The following is a 24,889-nucleotide window of genomic DNA, read 5'->3' as shown; positions in this document are numbered from 1 at the left end:
TCCTAACCTAACAAATGAAACAAATCTGGTAAAGTTTTAGATCAAATACATTTAAGCAACATTAAATTTAAAAGCATTGTTTGTTACATTGTTTAAAAGCAATAGGGTTATATAATTCAGGAACTGAAAAATGGAAGAAAATCTAAAATGGTATTAAATTTGTCTCTGTGGGCTGGCACTCCTTGTTGGAAATAGTCAAACAAAAGTAAGAGGCATTGAATGATTTAGACAATGATTTTCTAAAATTAGATGAATTTGAATATTTTCCATCGGTAATGACTCTGGCCAAAGCAGATTTACTACAAACTAATAACTAGACTAATAACAACATAGCTAATACACAATGATAAACAACTGGCATGTTTGGGGTTTCTTAATTTGTCCAAATCCAGTTCAACAGATGAGATTCCATTTAGCACAGCTTGCAGGAGCACACCTTTGCTCTCCATAAATGATGCCTTCGTTCACCTGGAAAGAAAACAGATTATCTTGGGTTATATGGTAAAATAAAGAAATAAGAGAGAAGAAAGGGCAGGAGGAAGGAAGGGAGAGAGGAAGGGTGGGAGAGAGGGGAGGATGAAAGGAGGGAGGAAATGAGGAAAGAAATAAGTGAAGAAATGGAAGAAGGAAGGAAGGAATTACCTATAATTTCTACATTTCTTTTTCTATAGGAAATAAAATGTTAAGACAATAAAGAAATTCTTATAAACCAGGCCTCAGGTAAATGTATTTTAATTGCACATCTTATTGGTATAGGTCTTTTTTAATCACCGAGAAAGGTAAAAAGTTGTCAACAAGATGAATCAAGTTTGAAATTAGTAAATTTCCATAAATTTCAAGGAGCTGAATTGTTCTTAGAGAAACTCACAACTGCAGTTTTAGGACCAGATGTTATAAATGTCAGTTGAAATATGGTTTGAGCTATGGAATAAAAAAACTGCACATACTTCTCAGACTACTTGGATGATTATTGCAGGCTAAAAGATCACTTGATTAAATTAATTTGAATAATTAGAGCACTGTGCCTCAGTAAACTACTTCTAAACACATTTATATTAATGTTGTGACTAATCATAGTAACTCCCACTCCTACTGGCAAAAACTCAAAAAGCTGATTATTTACTTTAGCTAAACCAATATTCAGAATTGTATTATATATGTATTACATATATATGCCTAGAATTTTATGTCCTTTAAAGGTTATTAGATTAATGCTTAAAATTTTCCCTTTGGGTAAATTATTTACAATATTGATATTGTTAAACGCAACTAGAAGACGGAGCTTACATGTTTTTACTACTGAAATTGTTCTTACTTCTTCTGGAACGTTTTTTTTACCACTAAACATAAGAAGTGTGTTCTTGATGGCTATGATTGATGGGCTGCTCGCACATTCTACATTTTTTCTGCTTCGCACATCATCATCAGCCATCTCCAACACTCCACTCCTGAGTCTGTCCTACTTTCTGTTACCTGATTTTTGCTGGTGATTCATGAGCCAGAATAGTATAGAAAAAAAAAAAAAAAAACAACCTTGGCTTTTCACAACGTAGTATCCCCTAGGAAACTGTAAGAAATCTAGTTTTGTTCATCAGATTCATGCAAATGCAATATTGATTAACAGTGATGTATGTAGATCTACATAACGTGCTATATAAAAACCACTAAAGTGTTCTGTTAATGGCAGATGCATACTGATTATAAACTACTTCAGAATGACATAAAAATGCTTATCTGAATCCTTTTTTTTGTACTTCCAAGTTCTCTCTTGTCACTACTATTTTCAGCTGAAGCTATATTTAAGTGCACTATCCCTGGTGCACTAGGAAGTAAAATTCTTAATTTTCCAAGCCAATAAGGTGATAAAAGCTCAAGGTTTCTCATTAACACTTGGATAAAATTTGTGAATGTCACACTAAATTTTTTGTCATCATGAGTACAAAGATGAGGGGCAAGGAACACTTTTTTAATATTCTGGAGATTGGGGATTGAGCTATAATCACTGTGCATGGAACAGTTAATAAGAAGTTAGCCATCAAAAGACTAAACTGAACTATTTTTGTGATAACATCTTTCAGTTTCAAAAGCAACCAGGCCTTAAAGAGCCAAAGAAAGCAAGCCTAATGGCCCTAAAAACTCAAAAAAGGGAGCTGCAAGTTCACATGTTGTCTCAGTGCTTCTATTACTAGACATTGAAGTTATTCCCACAGGTTCCAGGAATGTATAAATGCTGGTGAAGAAGCCAGTAGACTTTACAGAGTCTAAGCCAGAAACTTCAATCTGGGATTCACCTGTGAGTCAAAACTCGTTGCTAATGAATTATTCCAAAGAAAAGACACTGCTGAGGGAGGCCTTAACCGATCAGACAAGACCTCCAGGTTCACTAGCTGGCTCAGAGTAACAAGAATGCTCTGGTCTAAAGGTGCTTTGCCAACCTTAATGGACTGCAGGCACCCACCTGGGTATACAGCTTGAACCAATAAAGAGATCACAATGGCATGATGAATAAGGTAGAGCGCTTTAGAGACTGGGTGAATGACCACTCCACCAGGTATCTAAATTGTGACCTATATGCACACTCCAGGACATTTACAAATGGGTCATCCTAGTCAATTCAGTGCTGGAGAAGCAGTGATGTCAATGAAAAAATAAACAATCTACATACTGAGTTCAAAACCCATTTTATTCAAAGACAGTCAATTTGCAAAGTCAACCTTACTATTTTATATAAATTCTAAAAGTTTGATTTTATTACTGATATTTTTAAATCCTCTATCAACATTTAAAACATTTCAACTTCATCTTTTAAAAAATTGTTTTAGTTTTTCTGTACTTCAAGTTTTCTTACTCTCTGCAAATGCAAATTAGTTGGTATGAGCAATATAAAGCTATATGAGCTAAAGTAATATGATGTTTAGAGAATTTGCCAAGAAATCTTTCCTTAGAGAGAAGAATATATGAGGCAATATTCTTGAACTGTGCTTGAATAGGAAAATGATTTTTTTGTTTTCATTTTCCAGATGCTGTTTGAACAACTGGGCTATTAATTAAAAATGATGTAATAAATATATTAGTCATTTAGAATTGCATAGATAAAAACCATGTAAGGTCAATATCCATTAAAGCCAAAAGACTGACCACATTCAACTTTGTAACTAGGGGATTTTGCATGTACATGAAAATGTTAAAAAGAATTTTAAATGAGTGATCATATTCCAGGGGAAAATGGTAAGAATAATTCATTCATATTTAGATACACTCCTTTCCATACAAGAAATAATGACTATACTAATGAAATTATAAGCTTAGCTACTGAAGCAGTTCTATTGGTTTGAGAACATCTTCTCAAAGCTTACCATTTAAAAATCCCAAATTTTGTTTTTTCTTCTAACAAAGGCGGTTAAACATGCTTTCCAGAGAAACACCACCTGTACATGGTAAATAGAGTTAACTAAACAACCAAAGTAATGTTTATAGTTTTGGAGGCCCTACATTTGAATGACTTGATATTTTGAAGTTAATTTTTGGACGCTGAGAAGTGGACAGTCATATTTTCACAGTACAAGGAAGTCCTACCATGCCACCAATTTCACAAATCTTCCTTCATGCTCAGTTTTAAGAATTTTGCCTCTCAAATGCTCAGACTTCAAGGAACTGCACTCTCTCATCAAAATCTTTCTTACTAAACAAGCACCCCTGTCAGAAGTGTCTTAATTTCTTATCACAGAATTTTATCCACACAAGGAGCAATAAATAATTCATGTCACTGCCTCTTTGTTGTGTGTCCCTGAACTGCACAGAGCTGGAAGGCTGACAGCTGTGTCAGGACAAGCACCAAAGATCTGACATGACAAGTGACTAACAAGTTTCTTTCAGTTCATAGAGAAGGAAGACAATGGCCCAAAGTGCAGAAAGAAATCTTGAAACAAAATAAAACTGCTTCTTTCTTTTTACCTAAGTGTTTGCTATGAGCTTATTTCCAACCCACAAGCCCTGGTCATTTTATAGGACTGCCCAGCCCCCTTTATTCCTCACACTCGCTTGGCCATTTACGCCTGGCCACGGATCAATATGAGCAATTCTTGGAGAAATACGATGTCTCCATGACAACCAAGCCACAAATTCTCAGTGGAAGGCAGTGAGACCAGTAGTGAACTCTCCAGAGGTTTCTAGGCCTATAAGGCAAGATGTCTTAAAATGCAGGAATGGACAGAGGAAAAAGCCAGAGTAATTCATTCTTTATTACCAGTTTAATGATGTCCAATGTATAGAATGGTACTCACTTTTTAAGTTAAGGTTCTTTATCAGCACCTATATTTTCTAATTGATCTTTCTTTTTTGATATATCCTTTTGTTTATATCAATCAGATAGACTATGCTATATTTGAATCTCACTACAATTCCACTCATATTGAGGGATGACTGAAATTTATTCTACTTTTGAAACAGGATAAAGCTGATCTATTCTTGCCCAAAGCAATGAACACTTCGGTTAAAAACTTGCCTCGTGGATTTAACTGCCTGTTAAATGATTGATAGAAACCTAGTTTAAAAACTAGGTTTTTAAACTGTTTTTAAAACAGTTTAAAAACCTAGTAAAAATTAGACAAAATTTTAGTCAGAACTAAAAGTAATTTAAAAATAATTTTAATAGAAATCTGATGCTACCACTACCTCGCTCCCTTTTCACGTGGGACACATCTACATTTGTCGTTTGGATATTATGGCAGGGGTTGGGGCTAATGTGCTAATGAAAAATTTCTGTCATTGCTAAAGATGCCATTTCTCAGTTCCATGGATTCTGAAGCAGAAGTGTGGCTGAGAACAGACACCCAGCAGCAGTTCATCTTTTGAGGAATCTTGGTGTAGTGGAGGGGACTGAAATACAAGCCATTGCCACTGGGCCTATCGGGGTTCCGAGATGACTTAGGGGACCTGACATAGATTGCAGGCTGCACCTTTCACTGAAAATTAAATCTCAGTAGCTCTCCTCGGGGAAGGATCAGGGGACTGTTTGCAGCTGCCCCCTGTCAGCGAAGGCTACAAGATTTGGAAATCTCTTAACTAAGCTGACAGGCCACAGAGAGGATGAATCAAAAATCTGATACATGGATCACACAAAGATGTGAGAGGGTAGAAAGTACACAGCGGCCAGAGAAAACAGGCAAGAAAAACGTTCAGTGGGGGAAGATAGTTAACTCTTTCGCTCATGGTAATAAGGCATCTTCTAGCACCTTATGGCTTTGTAGTGAACCAGGAATTGTTCAACTCTCACAAGATTTTTTTTTCTCTTAATTAATTAGTTGTTAAGACAAGGCATGCTTCAAAACAAAACAAAAACAAAAATTCATGCTTAAGCATTCCTGGACATATCCTTCCAGCACATTTCTGTCTGTTCTTCCCACAAAGAGAATACAAACATTAGTAACTTGGACATAGGGTAAATCTTATTGAGTGAGGAAGGGTTACTATTTTGTTTTGTTCTAAACAGTTGACACTGTCCATTCGTTCATTACTGTTATGCTAAAATCCTCTCATCCCCTTTAGAGTTCTGTTTGTATTTAGAGAGGTAAAACAGATAGTAATGATGACGATTTGTTTCTCTTTTCCCCCTAATTCTCCATCTCCACTTGATCCCATTATTTGAAATATTTAAAATGTTGCCATTTTTCCAGTTTCCAATCTCTGCTCCTATTAACCACTTTAGCCTAAAATTGATGATAATGAACTAATAGTGTCAGCTTCCCTTCTCAGTCATAAAGCCTTTGTACTTCCTCCAGCTGAATTCTTGATGAAAGAGGAAAAGATAACAGCTCCACACTGTGACCCCTGGAGGTGACCATTAATTTGACAGTGCAGCTGCTAAGAGAAAACAGCATTACAATGTCCTCTCCCCCCACTCTCTTCCAAGGACCCCAAAGCTGTGTCAAATTTATCATTTATACTTGACTATTTTTAAATGGCTTTCACCTGGATTCTCAGACTCTTCCAAGACACATCTGTCAGGCATGTCCTCGGTGTCTTGGAAGTTTGCCGAGTTTGAGTTGCTGTCATGCTTGACCGGACTGACTGGAGCTATTAAAAAAAGAGAGAGCAAAGAAAGAGAAAGAGAGCGATGAAAAAGTAGTAATAAACACCATTAAACATTTCCTTTCATTTCCACAGATATTTCCAGGGACACACTATGTAAACACAAATAATAAATTGAAATAAAATGTATCCTCTAAGTATGTATTGGCAGACATGTAATTAGTTGAAAAATCTATAGATGAGACTTTATCTTAGAAGAAAAATAAGTTCATGGCATCAGCTTAATAGCTACAAAGTAACAAAGTGATCCCTTCGAAGTAGAAATTGTATTTTTAATGCATAAATCTAAAACAATATAGTCAATTAACAGCAACAGGACACAGAAGGAAGAACATCAGGCTGTTCAATTAGACCAGCTCTATGCTGTTGCAATGGTTCCTTTTGTCACACAAATCACAGTGGATGAACACTTTTTATGCATTTTGGTTCTCTTTCATCAAATTAAAAACTATTGTTCCAAACACAAAAAGCCCTGTAAGAATAACTTTAAAAAGATAGGGTGAATACGTTGCAAATGATAATAAGGAGGGCTGGTGTTTTGAATGGTAGGTCTTCCGTCATGATATATTTTCTGAGTAGGAATTATGAACAGAAACAGAAGCCAGTGTAGGAATCTAAAATTTCCTATAAACACATTACAACTACTAGCTCTGTTAGAGAAACACAGACTTAAGTTTCCACATTTTTCCACGAGTTGTACTACTTTGTCTAAATTCTCTCCACAAGTAACATATTTCCCTGTTATATTTGTTCAAGGAATCATTTGTCAGGAAAAGTAGACATGGTCTTCATGAAGACACTCTGAATAACAAAACAAAGCAAGCCTTCAATAATATAAATTATGTCATACTTACTTGTCTGAAGCCAAACAAAATTGAATTTTGTCTATCACAAATTGCTTCGGTGAGAAGTACCACTGTCTTCTCAGGTCTTGATAACACACACAACATATTATTTATAAGCCATAAATGCAATAGAGAAAATATAGATTTATAAGTCATAATATGTTTATATATATTTAACATAGATATTTATAAGAAATAATGTGTTTGTTGGCCCAGGGGAGTGGGCCTGGCCGCTGTTCGTAAGCCTCCCTTAGGAGATAAGGGAGCAAATGCTGAGGCTAAAGCTTGTGTTGCTTCACACATTCGATAAATGATACAAAGGAGGGCCGCCTGAGGTCCAAAGCAACCTTAGGAGAGCTCACACCTCCCAGACTCCTTGTCTTGTTTTCATGGACTGTGCATAACAGTGGTGACCATAACCTGAGGCCCACATATACAGATTTAAAGGTGACTTGTAACATGATTCTGGTCCAAATATTCTTGCCAGTTTCACCTACCCTCTCAAAACACAGATAGTGCTGCTCTTTTCTGTGGAAGGGCAAGCATAGCATTTGAATTCACTGCTTTTCTAAAACTTTTTGTATGGGAACAAAATATGAGAAAAAATATACAAAATTCTCATTTTGAATAAACATACCAAATGTTTCCTTTTCTGCATTTGAGTTTTCTGAAAAAAAAAAAACATGGAAGTAGGTACCATGTCTGTTTTATTTACCTCTGTATGCCCTGGGCTATGGAAAGTATTCTTGAAGGATCTGTGCAATGGGTGAATGGATGAACAAATGAATGAAGCAGACGTGCCATGCTGGATGTCCTCCCGAACCAGGAGGATATGTGCTTTGAGTTACTTTCAACCTGATCTGCTCGGTTTCTTGTTAGGCCCACTTGAGATAAAAGATGCATATTTACAAAATAGTAGTGTGGGTTAGTCCGTGACTTGGGAGGAGACACCTAAGTAGTATGTATGGGTAGTATGTATGGCCTAAGTAGTTATTTTGGTGTCACTGCCTTTAATTTAGTTTTCCTCAGTTTAGATCATACTTACAGATTATTTTTGAATCCATAGATTTTTGTGAAAGGTTTAAGTGGAATAATTAAATGCATCAAAGTTGCAGAGTACTATTACATTGGTCAGAATTTTCTGGCCTGCTTTAATGGGTTTTTTTCTCTATATACCTTGTTAATTTTCTGAGATACTTACATTAGTATTTATAATAGGGAATTAACCATACAACTAAATCTATTACTAACAACGAATGAAGTAGCATCTGTGTTTACTTGGGCAACTGCATCACACTTGTGATCCCATACACTATTCTTTCATCTAAAACTTGCATCTATTCATTTATCTATTCATTCCTCCAAAAGGCTCTTCTAGACACAGGGGCCTCAAAGAGCTGAAGAGAGCATGGTATTAGAACAATGGAAGTCAACGCTTGCAACCATTTTTAGTGGCAATAAAGTGGTCCCAGGATAAACTGACATACCAAATCTTTCAAGAAAAGTGGAAAGTTAGATGTAGTTTTAACTGCATGATCTTTATTAAACTCACAGTATAAGGTACCATGCAGCTATTTTTGTCTCCACCTCTGATTTTGGAGGGTGTGCTTTGTGTGGGGGTAGGAGAGTAGAAAGGGTTGTTCTTCAGATATTTTGCTTAATTACACTTTAGCTTCCAAATTTGAGATGGTACAAGATGTGCCATTTTTTTACTGGGTAGTCTATAGAGTATCCAATTAAATCTACTGTGGAAGAAATCCCTACATTCTGTCAATTGGGAACAACAGACATTGGAGAGGTTAATTACTGCCATTCCACTTTTTTTTTTTTTTTGATAGGCCAATCTTTGCAATTATTCTTTTGGGTGTTTCTTGTGATGTTTCATCAGTAAACTCTGACATGATGTGTGGCCTAGGCTTCTGTAAATGAATCATTTCAAAACTGATGAAATCAACAAATATTGATCAGTCATTATTATGGGTAGAGCTCTGTGCTAGACCATGTGAGGGACAAAAAACACGAAGCACTTTTAATGTGCCCGCATACAACTTGTGATCTAGTTGAGGTATAATACAAAGTAACTAGTAGGAGCATTAGAGACAATATTCCAAGAGTGACATGGTTTTTAGGAATGCAGAGGTAATTCCCCTGCAATAGGGTTTGTTGGGAAGTGAAATTTAAATTAAATCTCCTTGAGAGGGAAGGTGTGAACCCAGGCCTGGCCAAAGAAATACATTAGCCTGGGGTCACAGATATATTTAACAGACTGTTACTGCCTACTTTTGTATGTATTTTTAATGAATTCTCCTTACATGTCTCTTTGAGCTTTTCTTGAATTGCTGTTGTGGCTAATTCTCCTCACCTGTAGAAGTTAGCTATAGACAGGTTTTTCCTTGCCGTAGATAGTCAATAATTTGATCTTTACTGATGGTGGCCCATTTATCACAGTAAGTTCTCCTTTCACTATACATATTGACTTTTATTTATCAATACTAAAGTCCATTTGTAGTTCGTCACTGAAGTTCTTGGATATTTTCAGTAGTTTTTGAAGATGCATTTTAGAGCTTGGCAGAGAGGTACTTTTGACATCAATACAGTGCAAATGGTTGCTAGGCTCACCCTTAACTTAAAATCAACTGTTTATTTCCTGTGTAATGCATTCTGAAATAGTCTGCATTTGGGGGGCGAGGGGCAAAAAGACGAACACTTCTTGACAGTTCTACCACTGAAAGATGTAAGGCTGTTCCATTTATTCATCACATACCTCAAAATATTGACAACTGGAAGCCCAGTGTTCTAAATATCTTTGTAATATCTTTGGAAGCTAGATAGAGGGAGAAGTCCACGTACTTTGTAAAGATGCTTTTGACTACGGTGTGCTTAATTAGTGTTAAAGAAATTCCTAAAGAAATAAACGGTTCAACTGTAGACAATACAAAATCAGTTTTTAAATTACACTTAAGAACATATAATGAGGACGCACAGAAAATTGTATGACAAAGACCCTATAGAAGAATTTACTGAAAAAAAATGTGGTGACAGGGTCAGCAGTGGTTATGCTCCTTTACCTCCCTCTATTCTCTATTTTGTTTTCAGTTAATGTCTAAAAACTCCTTCCTGCCTTTTCTCATCATTTGTGGAAATGCAAATTTTCAGTAAATTTTGAAGGTGGCTAGGCCAAGGCAACAAACAACTTTAAGAAACATCCTCCCCACTCCCAGTGAGAGAATGACCACTGGGAAAAATCTCCATCCATCTACACAAACGGCAGCTCATTCTACCAACCTAGGCCAGTACTGTAGTATATATAGAGCCCTTGTGTGAAAATCCATATCATTCTCAGTGTGAATAAAACTTGCAGCCCAAACAATGTTTTCAATATGATGACTAATAAATGATTAAAAAATAGATCCCATCCAGCATGTGTATGGAGTTTTAGGAAGCACTGGAGATATTGATAGGAAAATCATTTACAAAAAGATATAACAGTTTGAAATGCTGGTCAATTGAATAGAATAAACCACTGTATTAGCAGATAAAACTCAGACAAAAATCTTAATTGCATCTTATTCAAAGGCATAAAAATAATGTGCATGTTACAGAGGTCATGAAAGATTAAAAGTCCACTCAGATTTGAGGAATGAGCAATGGAAAAGAAGTCAAAGACCTGAGTTCAAATCTACCAGCTCAATATGGTGGACAAGAGTTGATCACTTCTTTGGCTGAAAATTTAGGTCTCTTCTCAATAAGGCATCACTATGAATCAACTAAAAAAAATCTTTCTACAGGTTTAGAAGGAAGAAAAACTACAGTAAGTTCAAGTGCAATAGAATTAAATACTAACGCAATCCTGACAGATCACGAAAAACTGCAATATGTTTTAAATTAGAAGGAGGCATAATCAGGGAAAAGACTTTAAGTGATAACACTAAGGTTGTAAACAAAGAGGATGTCATTTGAACAGACCACAAATTCAGTTTACAAAGTGGTTCTCTCTGGACAGATGTCTTATCAGAAAAACATATCCAGCTAAAGAGCTATGTACATATTACCCCTACTTAAAGAGTATCTACTGAGATAATCAAGTGATAGGACATCCTGATTACATTTGAATAGCAATAGCTACATCCTGCATCAGACTTCAGGCTTACTTTGTGTTCAGTGTGGACTGGAAACTGGAAAAAAATATCATATAGGAATGCCTAGAATTAAATAAAATATCTAATGCTGCTTTATAACTGAGAAATAACTGTTTTATGGGCAAGTTCAGCAAGATGAGTTAAGATTAGACTTACGTGTTTTACTATCTTTCTGAAATTGTAATCTGACACAGAATATTATTTTCTGGCTGACATTTTCTAGTGTGAATTGCTTTAAACATGAGGTTTTTTCAATTGGAAAAGAAATAAATTTTCCAGATGCTGTGAAGAGTAACTATTATTTTGGTATCCTAACTAGATATATAGAATTGGAATTATTATTTTATTTAAATATTTTGTGATATATAATATACATATGCAGAGGATCAAATTCTTTACTATCTAAGGGGAAAAAATTTGTAGCTAATTTCTACAGTGACACAAACAGCTAAATGTCTAATTTGGGGGAAGATAAATGTGAATGAGAAAGAAGTATTAATTGGTTACTGCATCTTTTTAAATAATGTTTTATTCCTCTAAGATATAAAAATATTCCTGTTATCCAGGATGTTTGAACAATGGGTTGCTTTGGTAAGGCTGGTAAATAAGCAAATACATCTCTAGCCTGATGTCAGACACTTGGACGATTTATGAAATGACTGAGTAAAGCATCTAACAAGAATTTCTAAGAATTAAAAAACCAATGATTAACTTCACTTGAAGTTTAAGGGAGAAATCTTAAGGTCAGGCATAGGGTTTATAGCTTAAATATACCCAGACACCTCCACAATCTATTACTAATGCCAACAGGCGGACTACATAAAGAAGGCGATCCTACCTGCCTTATTTTGGGGAAGATAAAATTCCTCATTTTTTATTACCCAAATATGTATTAATTGAAACAAAGGTGAATACCAACAAGTTCATTACAGAGATGAACTTCTTAGTTCCCCAGGGGTGGGGGTGGGGGAGGCATGTTGTACTAGAAAAAAGCTCAGTTAATAGAAGATCTGTTTTTAAATTCCACTTCTGTTCCTAATAGTGTGACCTTGAGCATGTCATTTCACTTTCCTGGACTCGGGTGCTTTTATTAATAAAATGAGAGAATTGGACTGGACAGCTTCCTTGACATCTTCCTGCCAGTTAAGAATCCAAGACCAACCAATCACTGAACAGGATAGTAAGAAGATAAGTGGCTACTACAGTAACCTTGGAAATAATGAAGGCTTTTGAGGCCCTTTCTCAATTAAGATTGATATTTTCCTACAAGTAGTAATCTCCATCTGACTGAGGGACAGAGGAAATCAGGGCAGCTTCAGAGAGCTCCTTTGGTAGTTGCAATGCCAGGGTGAGGCAGCCCTATCGAAAGATGACCAAGAAAGGACTGAGGCTGCAGTATGGCTACTCCTGAGAACAAACAAGGTGACTCCCTGGCATAGAAACATCCATCAGATATTTACCAATGGTGTAAAAAATCTTTAAAACCAAATTAAAAAAAAATAAGTTATACCTTACCCTTCTTAGAATCATATTTATGCTATTAATTTCTTTAAACAATCCCTCTCTTCATTGATCAACTTGGCAAATATGAACTTCATGAACTTCAGTACAAGATGAATCATCCTAAACTAAATTAATTCGGTCCATGAAGTAATTGCAAGAAGCAAACCTGCAATGGACAAGCCATGGCCTGGAAGTTAGATCTGGGTTGGGTTGGGCTGAATTGGCATTAGACTCCTCTGAAGACTGGCCCCATCTTGGTTTCAGGACCCCAGACATGAAGAGGTTCTCAATTATTGTTTGCTGAATGAATGGACAGTGTTATAGAGAGATGTGGTATTCCTATGGAATAGTATTTTCCTCGTGTCAAACCTCTTACAGAGAGAATCAGTAGAACCCCAACTCTTTCTATTCCTTTTATATGTAAAACTGAAGCCCATGAAGTACTTTGTCTTACTCAAGCCTGTCATGAAAACCAACTCTAATCAAATTATTTAAACTCTCAGACTGAAACAGACTGTAGAGACATACTGGATGTAGGATGGGGAGAATATGAAAAAGGAAATGTGCAATCTGGGAAGTAGAAAAGGAAATAACAGGGAAAAATGCAACTTTCCTTTTTTTCTGCTGCATTTCTTCCTCCACCCTCCCCAAAAGGCAATTCTCAGAGTTACCTATGAGAGGTTTGCCTGGATTTCTTTATGTGCTCCTTTAGAGTACCAGCTCCTTGGCAAGCAGCGTTCCAAGGAGAGAAGTGGTAAGTAAATGAGCAAGCACCTTTTTTTATTTTTATTTTTTAATCATCAAATCAAAATAATTTCCACAGCTTTGGTCCCTGGTCAATATTGAGTAAATTCAGAGTGGAAATAATCCAGGGAAATATTCCTTATTATTATTTTTGTATTTATCTATACTTTGGTAAAGAAGAGATTTTCTAGATGCAAGAAATAAGCTGGTCAGATCAGCAAGCTCAATTCCAGCTTTTTACATTAAACCATAGAGGTAATTATTCAGGATAGGGGGACTCAGGAACATCTTATCTGAAAGGACCCCTTCATCACTGAAAGGAAGTATAGGTGATGCAAGAGTTCTAAGAAAGTATAGAAATTAACTCTCATACTCTTCAGGCAGTTTAGATTTTGTAAAACTCATATGACTTTTCTCATAAGGACTGAATCTATGGTAAAAACAGAAATGCATTAATTTTACTGTTCAGAAGTTCAAGAAGTTGAAAGCAGGAATAGATTCCAAAGAAGAAAACAAAAAGATTCCCACATATTGATACACTGAAGAACAGTCAGTAAAGGGAGAATTCTAAGAGGAATTTGTAGTAAACTTCCCAGCTTCCATTTGAAAATTTAGAAGAAGTTCAGGAAAACAAGAGACCCTTCAATCAATGGAGCATCATGCTAGCATTTAAGACTAGAGATAAACATGATTTATATATGAGCTTAAGATAAGGATTCACAGCATAGGGCAATTTAAACCAGAGCAAAGTCTACAGTTATCCATAAGGAAAAATACCAAAAACATTTTCCTCTAGAATCAGTGGAAGAAGAAACCGTCAAATGGCACTATCACTGGAATTTGTAAGAGTAGCAACCTTTCCATAGGCTGAACCTAAAACGACACCATCAGCATGGGGAGAATGCTTGGCAGGCAGTCTCAAATCCCCAGCTGATAGCCGTCTCTATCTCAGGGGAAAATGCTTGTCTCAGATGGTTAGTCAAGTGTCAGAGCTCTTTCATCTCCTAGGTAGGAAATGGAAAATAAGGAAATCAAATTATCTAGACTATGCCTTCATTTTCTGATTCTTTGTCAACCTTAAGAAGGATGCAAGGAAGAAAAGGTCTACGTTACCATATTTTGTATCATTAGGCTTGGGTACTCTGAATGTGATTTATTTTTATTTGAATGACATCAAAGTGGCATCTTAGTGATATCTTGAGAAATTATTGAAATTGAATGGAAGTCATGCTTGGATGATAAAAATGTGCTTTACCACTGTATTTATAATGTAATCAGTAGCAAGCATCACTCTCTCACACACGTACTCACACCAGCCATAGAAAGCATAGGTGATCTGTTAGCATTGATCGCCTCTTATGGTCATGCATATAAATTGTAGTCATTCATTTAAAAATATTAATTTTTCTGGGGGATAAATAATGGAAAGTTGCCTTTTCAAATCCTCAGGCTGTGTCACTGCGTCACAGTATTTGTGCTAGTATCTCTAAGAGATGGTTGCCCAAAATATAGAAATAAACTTGATAAGTAGTAGAGAGTCTCATTTTGATACTAGACATTACCATCTATAAATAAAGGATAAAGGAAACACACCTAAAGAAAGTAAAATTTTAAAGAGCAAACGTGCAGTGGATAAAGGGAAACCAGCAACCATAATCTAATGAGACTTCCGGAAAACTAGGCTTGATACAAAAGAGATGTTATAATTTAGAGAACTAAGATATAGGAAACAAAAGGTGAGAGACAAGCAGATATTTCTAGATAAGACAGTATAAAACAGTGTCCTGGATTAGTGTATAATACTTCTCTTAATAAATTGTTTCAAATTATTTGGAAGAATACATGGTAGAATCTCCAGGACTATAGACGAAACTAAGGGTTCCTGAATGTGAAATGTTAACTATTTTATATTCAGGAACTGAATTAGAAATTCAGTTGATTAGATTAACTATAGAAAACAATTGTAAGGCTGAATCAGTGGGAATACATGCTGTGTACACATTTCAGAATAGTAAATTCTGGGAAACATTGAAAGAAAACATGATCCAAAGTATATGTAACAAGAACATGACTGAGCTATCGTTTGCTATGACTAAGGACATTAGGCCAATATAAAAATGTAAGCAAATGGTTAACAGAAGCCTGGCATTTTAGGAAGGGAAAGATCAACACAATAAACCAACCACAAGAAAACCAACAAGTAAACCCTGCCTCTGCACCTGAAACCCTGCATATGTCTCCAGGGACTATAGCCAATACAGGACACAATGGAATTTAAGAGGCCAACCAAAGGTCTGGGGGCAAGTTGAGGGGAGGAGAATTTATATAATATCAGAATGTCTCAGAAAGAAATTAGGAAGACCCAGACTCCAGCATGGAAGTAAAAGTGAAGAAGAAAGTGACTGATACTTGTAAAATTGCCAAGAAGCTCTATCTATCTATCACCACAGTTTTCTCACCTCTACTTCCTCCAACCCTTCAAGAAGATTGTACTGTCACCCTACTCTCCGTCACACCTCTGTTTTTATGGCCTGATAAGAGTATCTCTCCCTGCAGTAATTCTTTAAACTGAGAAAAGTCATAGCCCTAAAACCAAGGTCTAATCATGTAGCTTCTGTGTAGAAAATTCTGCAGTCACCTCTATTCAGTCAGCAATGGGGGATTCTGGAGCCATGGATTTCAAGGCCTTTCAGGATACAGTCTCAACTCACGTTTAGAGGCTTCTCACTGGATGCCGTGAGAGTGTTAGACTCTGATACCATTCACTACAGCTGGACAAGACTACCCATTGTCCCCAGGCTGTGCCATTTATTTTCTACATTGGTACCTTTGTGAAGATCCCCATCTTGAGATATCCTCTGTCACCCCAATCTCTAGTTCTCTGCTTGCCCCAAACTCCCCCCCCCTTTTTTTTTTTTTTTTTGCGGTATGCGGGCCTCTCAGTGCTGTGGCCGCTCCCATTGCGGAGCACAGGCTCCGGACGCGCAGGCTCAGCGGCCATGGCTCACGGGCCCAGCCGCTCCGCGGCATGTGGGATCTTCCGGGACCGGGGCACGAACCCGTGTCTCCTGCATCGGCAGGCGGACTCTCAACCACTGCGCCACCAGGGAAGCCCAAAACTCCCCCTTATTAAAAATTCAGCTCAAATGCCATCTTTTCCATTTAGTCTTCAACAGCCCACAGTTAACAGATTTTGCCCCTTCTTCTGTGTTTCCTAGCATTTTATTGGCCTGTGTTATTCTTCTTATCCCATTCTGACTACCTCGCTGGGCTACATTCATAGGGAAGCAAGATATTTCAGACACATCTTGAAATTTTGAGGCTGATGTCGTGAGGACAACTTTGCTTCTCCACAATGGAACCTCTAGTGCTGCAATCAGAAGACTGGGCTGGAAGAAGCATAGGGCTGACCCTGTGTGTCCATTTCTGTCATTCTTAACTTGTCTCATACAGTTGTAAATTCATAGATAGTATGCGTGTTCCTCAAACATGGTGAATCTAATGCTTATGGGGAAGCTTACTTATGGATGGCCATGGTTAGGAAGTCAACTTTCTCAGCATTCATGAGGTCATATAGATGTTGGTGGACCATGTTGAGCAAGATCTCTAGGCCATAGCATCATTTATACAACACTCCTTCCATTCCTCTCAAAGAACTTCGTAAAATAAGAGTTATACACTGCAAAATACTATACCTACCCCGACAACAGAAAACGCACTATTTCCACTTTCTTTTCCTTACCCTCATAAATCATAAAGTTAAATTTCCCCTAGGGACTTCATTTCTCTGAACTCAGCATACAGGCATAAAACAAATTTTGTTCTCACAGGACATCCCATTTTTGTTTCATTAGTTCAAGGAAAGGGTCACTCAATTTTTAAAGCATTTGGTTTGATCTTTGCTATGATTCATGCCATCTAGCCTCCACAGACTATATACACTCTATATACCGAAATGTTTCTTATATATAAAATGTGTCTCCACGGACTCTATAATAGTGATACCTTCACATAAAGCACGCAAAAGCTACCTTCCAGACTCATGAGTTTAGAAAATAAACTTTCTTTTTATTTATTTATTTTGCGGTATGCGGGCCTCTCACTGCTGTGGCCGCTCCCATTGCAGAGCACAGGCTCCGGACGCGCAGGCTCAGCGGCCATGGCTCACAGGCCCAGCCGCTCCGCGGCACGTGGGATATTCCCGGACCAGGGCACGAACCCGTGTCCCATGCATCGGCAGGCAGACTCTCAACCACTGCGCCACCAGGGAAGCCCTAAACTTACTTTTTGAATATTTAAGCAATTATTATTTTGCCCAAGTTTCTATTCCAAGATAGATTTATTTTCCTCTTATGAAAGACAAAATGCTTCCCTCGAGGTGGGGGTGTAAATGCTCTTAAAATTTTCCCCCAAATATGAGGTCTAAAATTATTCTCATTGTATTTTACACATTTTTATTCCATCTTTAACCATCTCGTTGATATTTCATTCTACAGAGAAGGTGATAAAAAATTTTTATTAATGTAATAAAGGGAAAAAGAAATAAAGATCTGTCATAATTTAGCTAGATAAAATGAATTCTTGTGATCTTAATGTAAGAACAGACTATGATCTCTAAAGCAATACTGAATTATGGAAACATGATTTTTACATAATAGAACCATTTTCACTTACCAGTTAATCATATTAAATAATTCTTACTGCTCTATTCGTTCATATGCTTTTTCTTCTCTAAATTCTTTCCATGGAACATTTAAGTTATTTAAAAGGTTTTCTCATTCTATTGGCTATTGAGGGGCTCCCCCACCTCCTCTGATGGCCAAAATTTGATTTTCCACGCTGGGTATCTACAGGGAACCACAATCATCAGGCTTTGCATAGAATCTCCCTTTCTCCATGAATTAAAGATCACACAGATTTATTCCTCAAAAAACAAATAGGGAGAAGAGATTTGTATTAAACTCATTTTGCCAAATTATGGTTATTACTTTGTTTTAAAATCCTAAAGATTTTAGGAGGCTCAGACCAAGCATAGCACAGTTGGAGTTTGAAAAATAGCAGCTCAAGCAGGGAGGAAGCAGTCCTTTCCAGGGCATTTCTCTCATATTTCCTACAGGAAAGGAGTTGTCCAACTTAGAGACATTCAGTACTGCCAGAGTAGGGAGGTAAACAAAAATACTTTACAAGTCCTTTTCATTGACAAATCTAAAACATAGATCAAATTGGCCTTCTTCCAAGAATAAACAGCCCCCCCACAGTGTTCCCCCATCCTGTGGAACAGAGTCTCAGAGATTCCAGCCCACATATGGCAGAAGACCCTGGCCTGCACTCAGCCAGCTAGTTATCCATGGAAGTGGCTTAAGGCTGACACTCAGATTGACTGGTTCACACTAATTTACTTCACACTGATTCCATTTATCTCCTAGAAGAACCCCTGGCAGCAGCTTATAATGGCATATCCTAGGATGCCTGCCTGCATGTGTTTTTAAAGCAGCAGCGCTTGATGAATCTGAGTCCAGAAAACAGTTCACAGATTGAGGAGTAGGTGCAATCAGAAAACATCAAGAGGCACAGCTGGGACTTGGTAGTTTGCTTGACTGGTCTGAGCAGCTGAGCATTAACTGTGTCTGCTTTTCTGCTGGCTGCTTACTGCCACTGGGACAAATCAGAGAGCCACTCCCTCTTTCCTTTACAACTCACCCTTCAAAGGAAAAGAGAAAAGAAAGTGCATCACCATCCAAGTAGCATGTGTAGCTGTAGGGGAAGCTAATTTGACCATTTAACCTTTACTCTTTAAATACTATGATATTGCTGATCTAGGTAAAACTACAGCTGGTACTCCTGAGGTTAAGATGCTGGATATTTGGATGAGGCAAAATGTAGCTAGAAAAAAAAGAGACTCCAAATTATTTTATTTACTTTCAACAATGCGGTGAAAGTAAATGAGATGTTATGATTGTGGGGCTAGTTGGTTACCATCTTGATGCTTGCTCTCCCGTATCTACTGTAGAGCTTGGGGAAAGATACAAAAGGGCTCAATATTTGTCAAATGAATAAAGTGACTGGATAAATGTATGAACGAACAAGTCACTATTCTCTACTACGTGTGTGTGTGTATTTTTATTACAAGCAGAATGTAGAGTGGCTAATGGTGTGGGTTATGGCATCAGAATTCAGACTCTGCCATTTTTCTTTTAATGAATCAAAACAGAGGGGTTTTTAAAAGCATACATATAAAGATATCTATGTGTGTATGTATACATATAGTTGATATTTTGAATATGATTCAAAATTTCTATGCTTGTTTTATATCAGCTGCATTTATATCAACTGCATGCTGAGACTCCTAATGGTAACATGGTCAGTATCCAAAGGCAGAGGGAAATAAGAAGGGAAGTTAACAGCATTAAACAATAACAATTCAGTGGCAAATCTACCAAAGCAGTGACAAAGCATATTTAGTACTTAGAAGGTTAAACACTGGGCTGCAGTGGCTTGTTGATGGAAAAAAGTAGGATTAAGGCTTTTGCGTGAGCCTTGACATGATCATGTTGTCCGGCTGCTGCCTTAAGCTTTGAAAAACAGCTGGGATCATCTACTTATGAGCTCCAACTCAAAGATGTTTAAGCAGTCCCCAATCCAATTAAACAGAGGTAAATAGAAGGAAGAATTTTACAGAGCACCATCATCACATTTTTTCTTAATGAAAAACAGCATAATTGCGGGTTACACAGCTCCTTAATCTCACATTAAATCTAATAGATTGCTGACTTATACAGAGCATGGCAGTCCTAGCTTTCTATATTGCTCTGCTTAATTTTAGGTCATTATCCTTTATTATGTCACTTGTAATCCTTAAAGCCCATGATTGTGTCTGGTTATTTGGCAAGGATTGTACTTGGCAATACAGGGATTCTACTAAGAGTGATGATTTAATTGAAAGATATAGTATGATTAGATGTTGTGAGAATTACATATGTTGCTTTTCTTTTGTAATTGGCTAGTTTCTTATAAGTATTTCCTTCAACATTGTTTAAAATCACTATTTAGTTTTAGGACTCTGCTAAAAAAAAAAAAGGCTTTCACAACTGAAAGACAAGTAGCTTATTGTTACAGGAATTTATCCATATGCTATTAAAATAGCCAATTCAAATAAAATTGTGGCTCATCCACAAACTGGGTAACTGTAGTCAAGTCACTTAATCTTTTTGTGTCTCAGTTTCCTCATCTACAAAATAGTAATAACAGTAATAATGATTAATAGTAATAATTCTACCAAATGCATGGATTGTTGTTACAATTAAATGAGTTAAAACATGCCAAGGTAGAATGTAGACTAGTGGTTAGAAAGCAGTAGGTAAGTAAATCTGATATTATTACTATTATTATATATGTCCTTGCTTAGAAATGTGTATAAATGGCAATAAGATGCTTAGCCTTCAGATCAAGGTACTTAATTTTACTATCAATATAGTAATATTTAAGATTTCTCAGACCTAATAAAAGAAATATTTTAAATAGTTATATAATCTTGAACTTCACTTAAAATTGTAGAACTCTAGAAGATAATGTTAGTGACTCATTTAAAAAAATAGTTTAAGGGGACATGTGGGTTTGTATACATTTGATGATATCTATAACCAAAAAAATCCCACACAAAGTCATCTGTAATTCTGAGGAAAGAAGTAAAACTGGTTTCTCATAACTCAGGGAAACCATTCACAGATCTTTCAGCTTTACTTATGCATAATCCTTGATTGCCAGGCTTTTTACTGGTTCCCATTCACATATGTTTTAAGAATGTGCCAGGGGCTTCCCTGGTGGCGCAGTGGTTGAGAGTCCGCCTGCCGATGCTGGGGACACGGGTTCGTGCCCCAGTCCGGGAAGATCCCACATGCTGCGCAGCGGCTGGGCCCGTGAGCCATGGCCGCTGAGCCTGCGCGTCCGGAGCCTGTGCTCCGCAACGGGAGAGGCCACAACAGTGAGAGGCCCGCTTACTGCAAAAAAAAAGAAAAAGAAAAAGAATGTGCCAGTATTGAAATTAAAAGTCTAATCTAACTCAGTTCCACCTAAGACAGAAACATTACTTGGATGGTGGTCATTTGATGGAGTACAAAACTAAAACATAGAAATAGTGGTTTCCTTGCTACTGACTCTCTCCTTCTCTCTCATTTCTAGGGTAGATAGCACTATAAAATACCATATCAAATAATAATAACAATAAAACAACTCTTTCCCTTGAAAATTAGGTTAAACCATGAAAAAAGCACGTGCATATGCATCTTAATCACAAAGTTGAAAAAAAGTATATATTTCAATTCATTATTAGGTTCCATAAACATAAATCATAAAATTTTATTTTTAAATGCAAGGTACGATAAATTAAGATTATTTTATATTCAACTTTGGCCATAGCTAAAAACATATCTAATTCGAGCTAGATATTTTCACTGCTGCTCTCCCTGCCCCTATACATACAGTAGATCACAAAGTTGATCAGATCTCTACATGGTTGATTCCTCTGTAAAGGTAGTTGAAATAACTGGATCAGAGACTTTGTGATTGGCAAGATCTTAGCAAGTACATTTAGGTATTAATATGAACTTAGTGACATTAGCAATATTACAAATTTGAGCAAAGTTCAAAATAGAAATCAAATAAGAAGTGGGTCAAGTTACTCACAAAGGAAAGAAAATCAGATTGTAGTAAGATTTTGATGACAACACTTCACCCCAGAAAATGTAGGAGAAAGATGTTTTTAAAATTCAGGGAAAGAAAAATTTGAGCTAAGCATTTCTATCCAGCAAAACTATCTTTAACTATAAAGGCTTCAAGCTGATATGGGCATGCAATAAGAAATATTATTCCAACTATTATTCCCATAAACTTTTCCTAAGGAATCTACCAGAGAACACTTTAGATAACCAGCATAATTGAAGAGATATCTGCATAAGAACAGGAGGTAAGCACTAAATAGACATTTTCATGTAGGACGGAGGCTAAGTGATGGTTATAGAAATATGACTATATGCTCTGACAATGCACAGATAGAACTATGAAAAATAGAGGAGATTAGAAGAATATGGAGACTGCATAAAAAGCAAGATGAGCTCACTGATTACATTATAAGTATTACTTGGGATTAAAGAATATTATTTCAAATTAGATGCTGGGAGAGAGGAAGCCGAAATGTTACTAGCTGAGTTATTTCAATGTTTCTCATAGCTGAGAACCAATCAACAATGGCAAAAAAAAAAAGTATTATATAAAAGTATTAGCATAAAGGTAAGCATTGGAACAAAAAAATAAACATTCCCAAATACTCCCCGACTCCTCCCCACCAAAATAAGGCAGAGAGAGAAGAAGAGAGATTTTGAAGAAAATCAAATAAAACAAACTACATAGTGAAAGCATATGTACAATTTCATATATTTGTGTGTATGCACAAATTTACCAACAGTATCAGTAAATATTAATGGCCTTATTAGAAGAAAAGATAATCAGATTGGCTAACAAAGTCAAATCTAACACTGTGTTGTATGAGATACACTGAGAACAGAGATTAAGAAGGATTCAAAATAAAAGGGTGGACAGGATATAAATATATAAAAAGAAACCTGCGGTCAAAGTATTACTGAATATGGTAAAATGCAAATCAAAGAACGTTAAATAAGAACTCAAAGAAGAGTATTTTTATGATGCTAAAAGCTACAATTCACAATAAAGTTATTTCAACTATGTATATAGGCACATAATAACACAGCCATTTTAATAAAGCAGAGACTACAGGAAGTGCAAAGAGAAACATAAACTAATAATAGACAACTTTAACATACCTCTCGCAATCGAAGACAGATGATAGAGACAAACTGACACAACTAAGTCAATAAGGTGGATCTAAAAATCAAAGTCTGAATGCCAATAATAGCATACCTTGTTTCTAAGTGCACATGAAACATTCATGAAAATTGCCCACATTTTAAACCCCAAAGTAAGTCCTACAATAGTCCAAGGAATAGAATTAGCACAGACCATATTCTCTGCTCACGATACAATAAACGTAGAAATTAATAAGAATATCAAAAAGCAAAAAGATCTTTCCACCTGGAAATTTCAAAACATACTACTAAATAACTCTTGGTTGAAAAGGGAATATGGGGCTTCCCTGGTGGCGCAGTGGTTGAGAATCCGCCTGCCAACGCAGGGGACACGGGTTCGTGCCCCGGTCCGGGAAGATCCCATGTGCCGCGGAGCGGCTGGGCCCATGAGCCATGGCCGCTGAGCCTGCGCGTCCGTAGCCTGTACTCCGCAACGGGAGAGGCCACAGCAGTGACAGGCCCACGTACCGCAAAAAAAAAAAAAAAAGGGAATATGGTACAGAATTGCAGAACTTTTTCAAAATTACAATAATGAAAACATAACAGAATCCATGAAATGAATGCATAATTAATCCAGCTATGAACAGACATTTTATAACATTAAAATCTAATTAATAGAAGTGAAAGTGGATTAAATAATCAACTCAAAAGGTAGATAAAGAACAATAAAGTAAACCAAAAGAAATCCAGAGGAAAGAATTAATAAAGGTAATGAGTGAGAAACCGGTAAAACGGAACCAGGAAAGAAATCAAAAAGCTATTTTTAAAAAACTAATCAATAAAACCAACAAGCTACTAACAAATCTGTTCAAGAAGGAAAAATTCATGAACGTACAAAATCAAAATGAAAGAGGAGAAATAGCTGTCAATAGACAGGAAATTTGTTAAAGTCATAAGAGATGATGGTACTCAACTCTAAACAAATTAATCTGAATATCTAAATTAAATCAGTAATTTTATGGAAAAATTGGTAGTGAGCAAGAGGGTAAATGGACAATTACCATAGCAGAAATAGGGAAAGAAAACTCATTTGACAAAATCTAACACCCATTTATGTAAACACACTTAGTAAAATAGAGTTGTTGGATATTTATTTAATATGATACGCCTCAGCCTCAAAGTCAGTATCCTACTTAGTGTAGAAGCACCAGTGACTTTCTCATCAAAGCAAGGAAAACAATAACTATTTTCAACTACTATCTAACGTTGTGTTGGAAGTATTCATCAATGCGGTGAGCCAAATGTAAACAATTATAGACACATCAACTGGAAAGGAAGAAGGAAAATCTTTTTTTTTTTAATGGAAAATACAATTACATATCTGGAAAACTCAAAGAATCTATGGAAAAATAATTCAATCAAAAAGAGAATTTAGTAAAGTAGTATGGCATATATATATATATATATATATATATATATATATATATAAATTGTCTTTAAAAATACAAACAAAACCAGTTAGAAGATATAATGAAAAAGAAGGCTTTATTTACAATAATTAAAAAAATAAGAAATATCCAAAATTTATATGAGGAAAACTCTAAAGCACTCTTAAAAGATACAAAGGCAGATTTGGACAAACAGCAATATGTACTTTATTCTTGTAAGGAAAAACTTTGAATAAATAATTGAATTATTTAACTCTCTGAATCTAGTCCTATGACATAATGATATTAAAAAAAAAGTTTAG

General features: G+C 36.3%; 1 protein-coding gene across 1 annotated transcript in view; it reads right to left on the bottom strand.

Annotated features, from left to right (window-relative positions):
- Positions 1-412: 412 nt before the first annotated feature.
- Positions 413-24,889, bottom strand: part of WDR72 (WD repeat domain 72) — a 189,525-nt gene continuing 165,048 nt past the window's right edge. Inside the window, exons 18-19 of the mRNA XM_060003747.1 lie at positions 5,971-6,075; positions 413-468 (exon numbers count right to left, since the gene is read on the bottom strand). Of these exons, the coding sequence (XP_059859730.1) occupies positions 413-468; positions 5,971-6,075 (161 nt within the window). The remainder of the gene's footprint in view (positions 469-5,970; positions 6,076-24,889) is intronic.

This window comes from Delphinus delphis, chromosome 2 (genome assembly GCF_949987515.2).
Source record: "Delphinus delphis chromosome 2, mDelDel1.2, whole genome shotgun sequence".
Lineage (NCBI taxonomy): Eukaryota > Metazoa > Chordata > Mammalia > Artiodactyla > Delphinidae > Delphinus > Delphinus delphis.
Note: the sequence above shows the minus strand (reverse complement) of the source record. Positions and strands in the feature narration are given on the sequence as shown.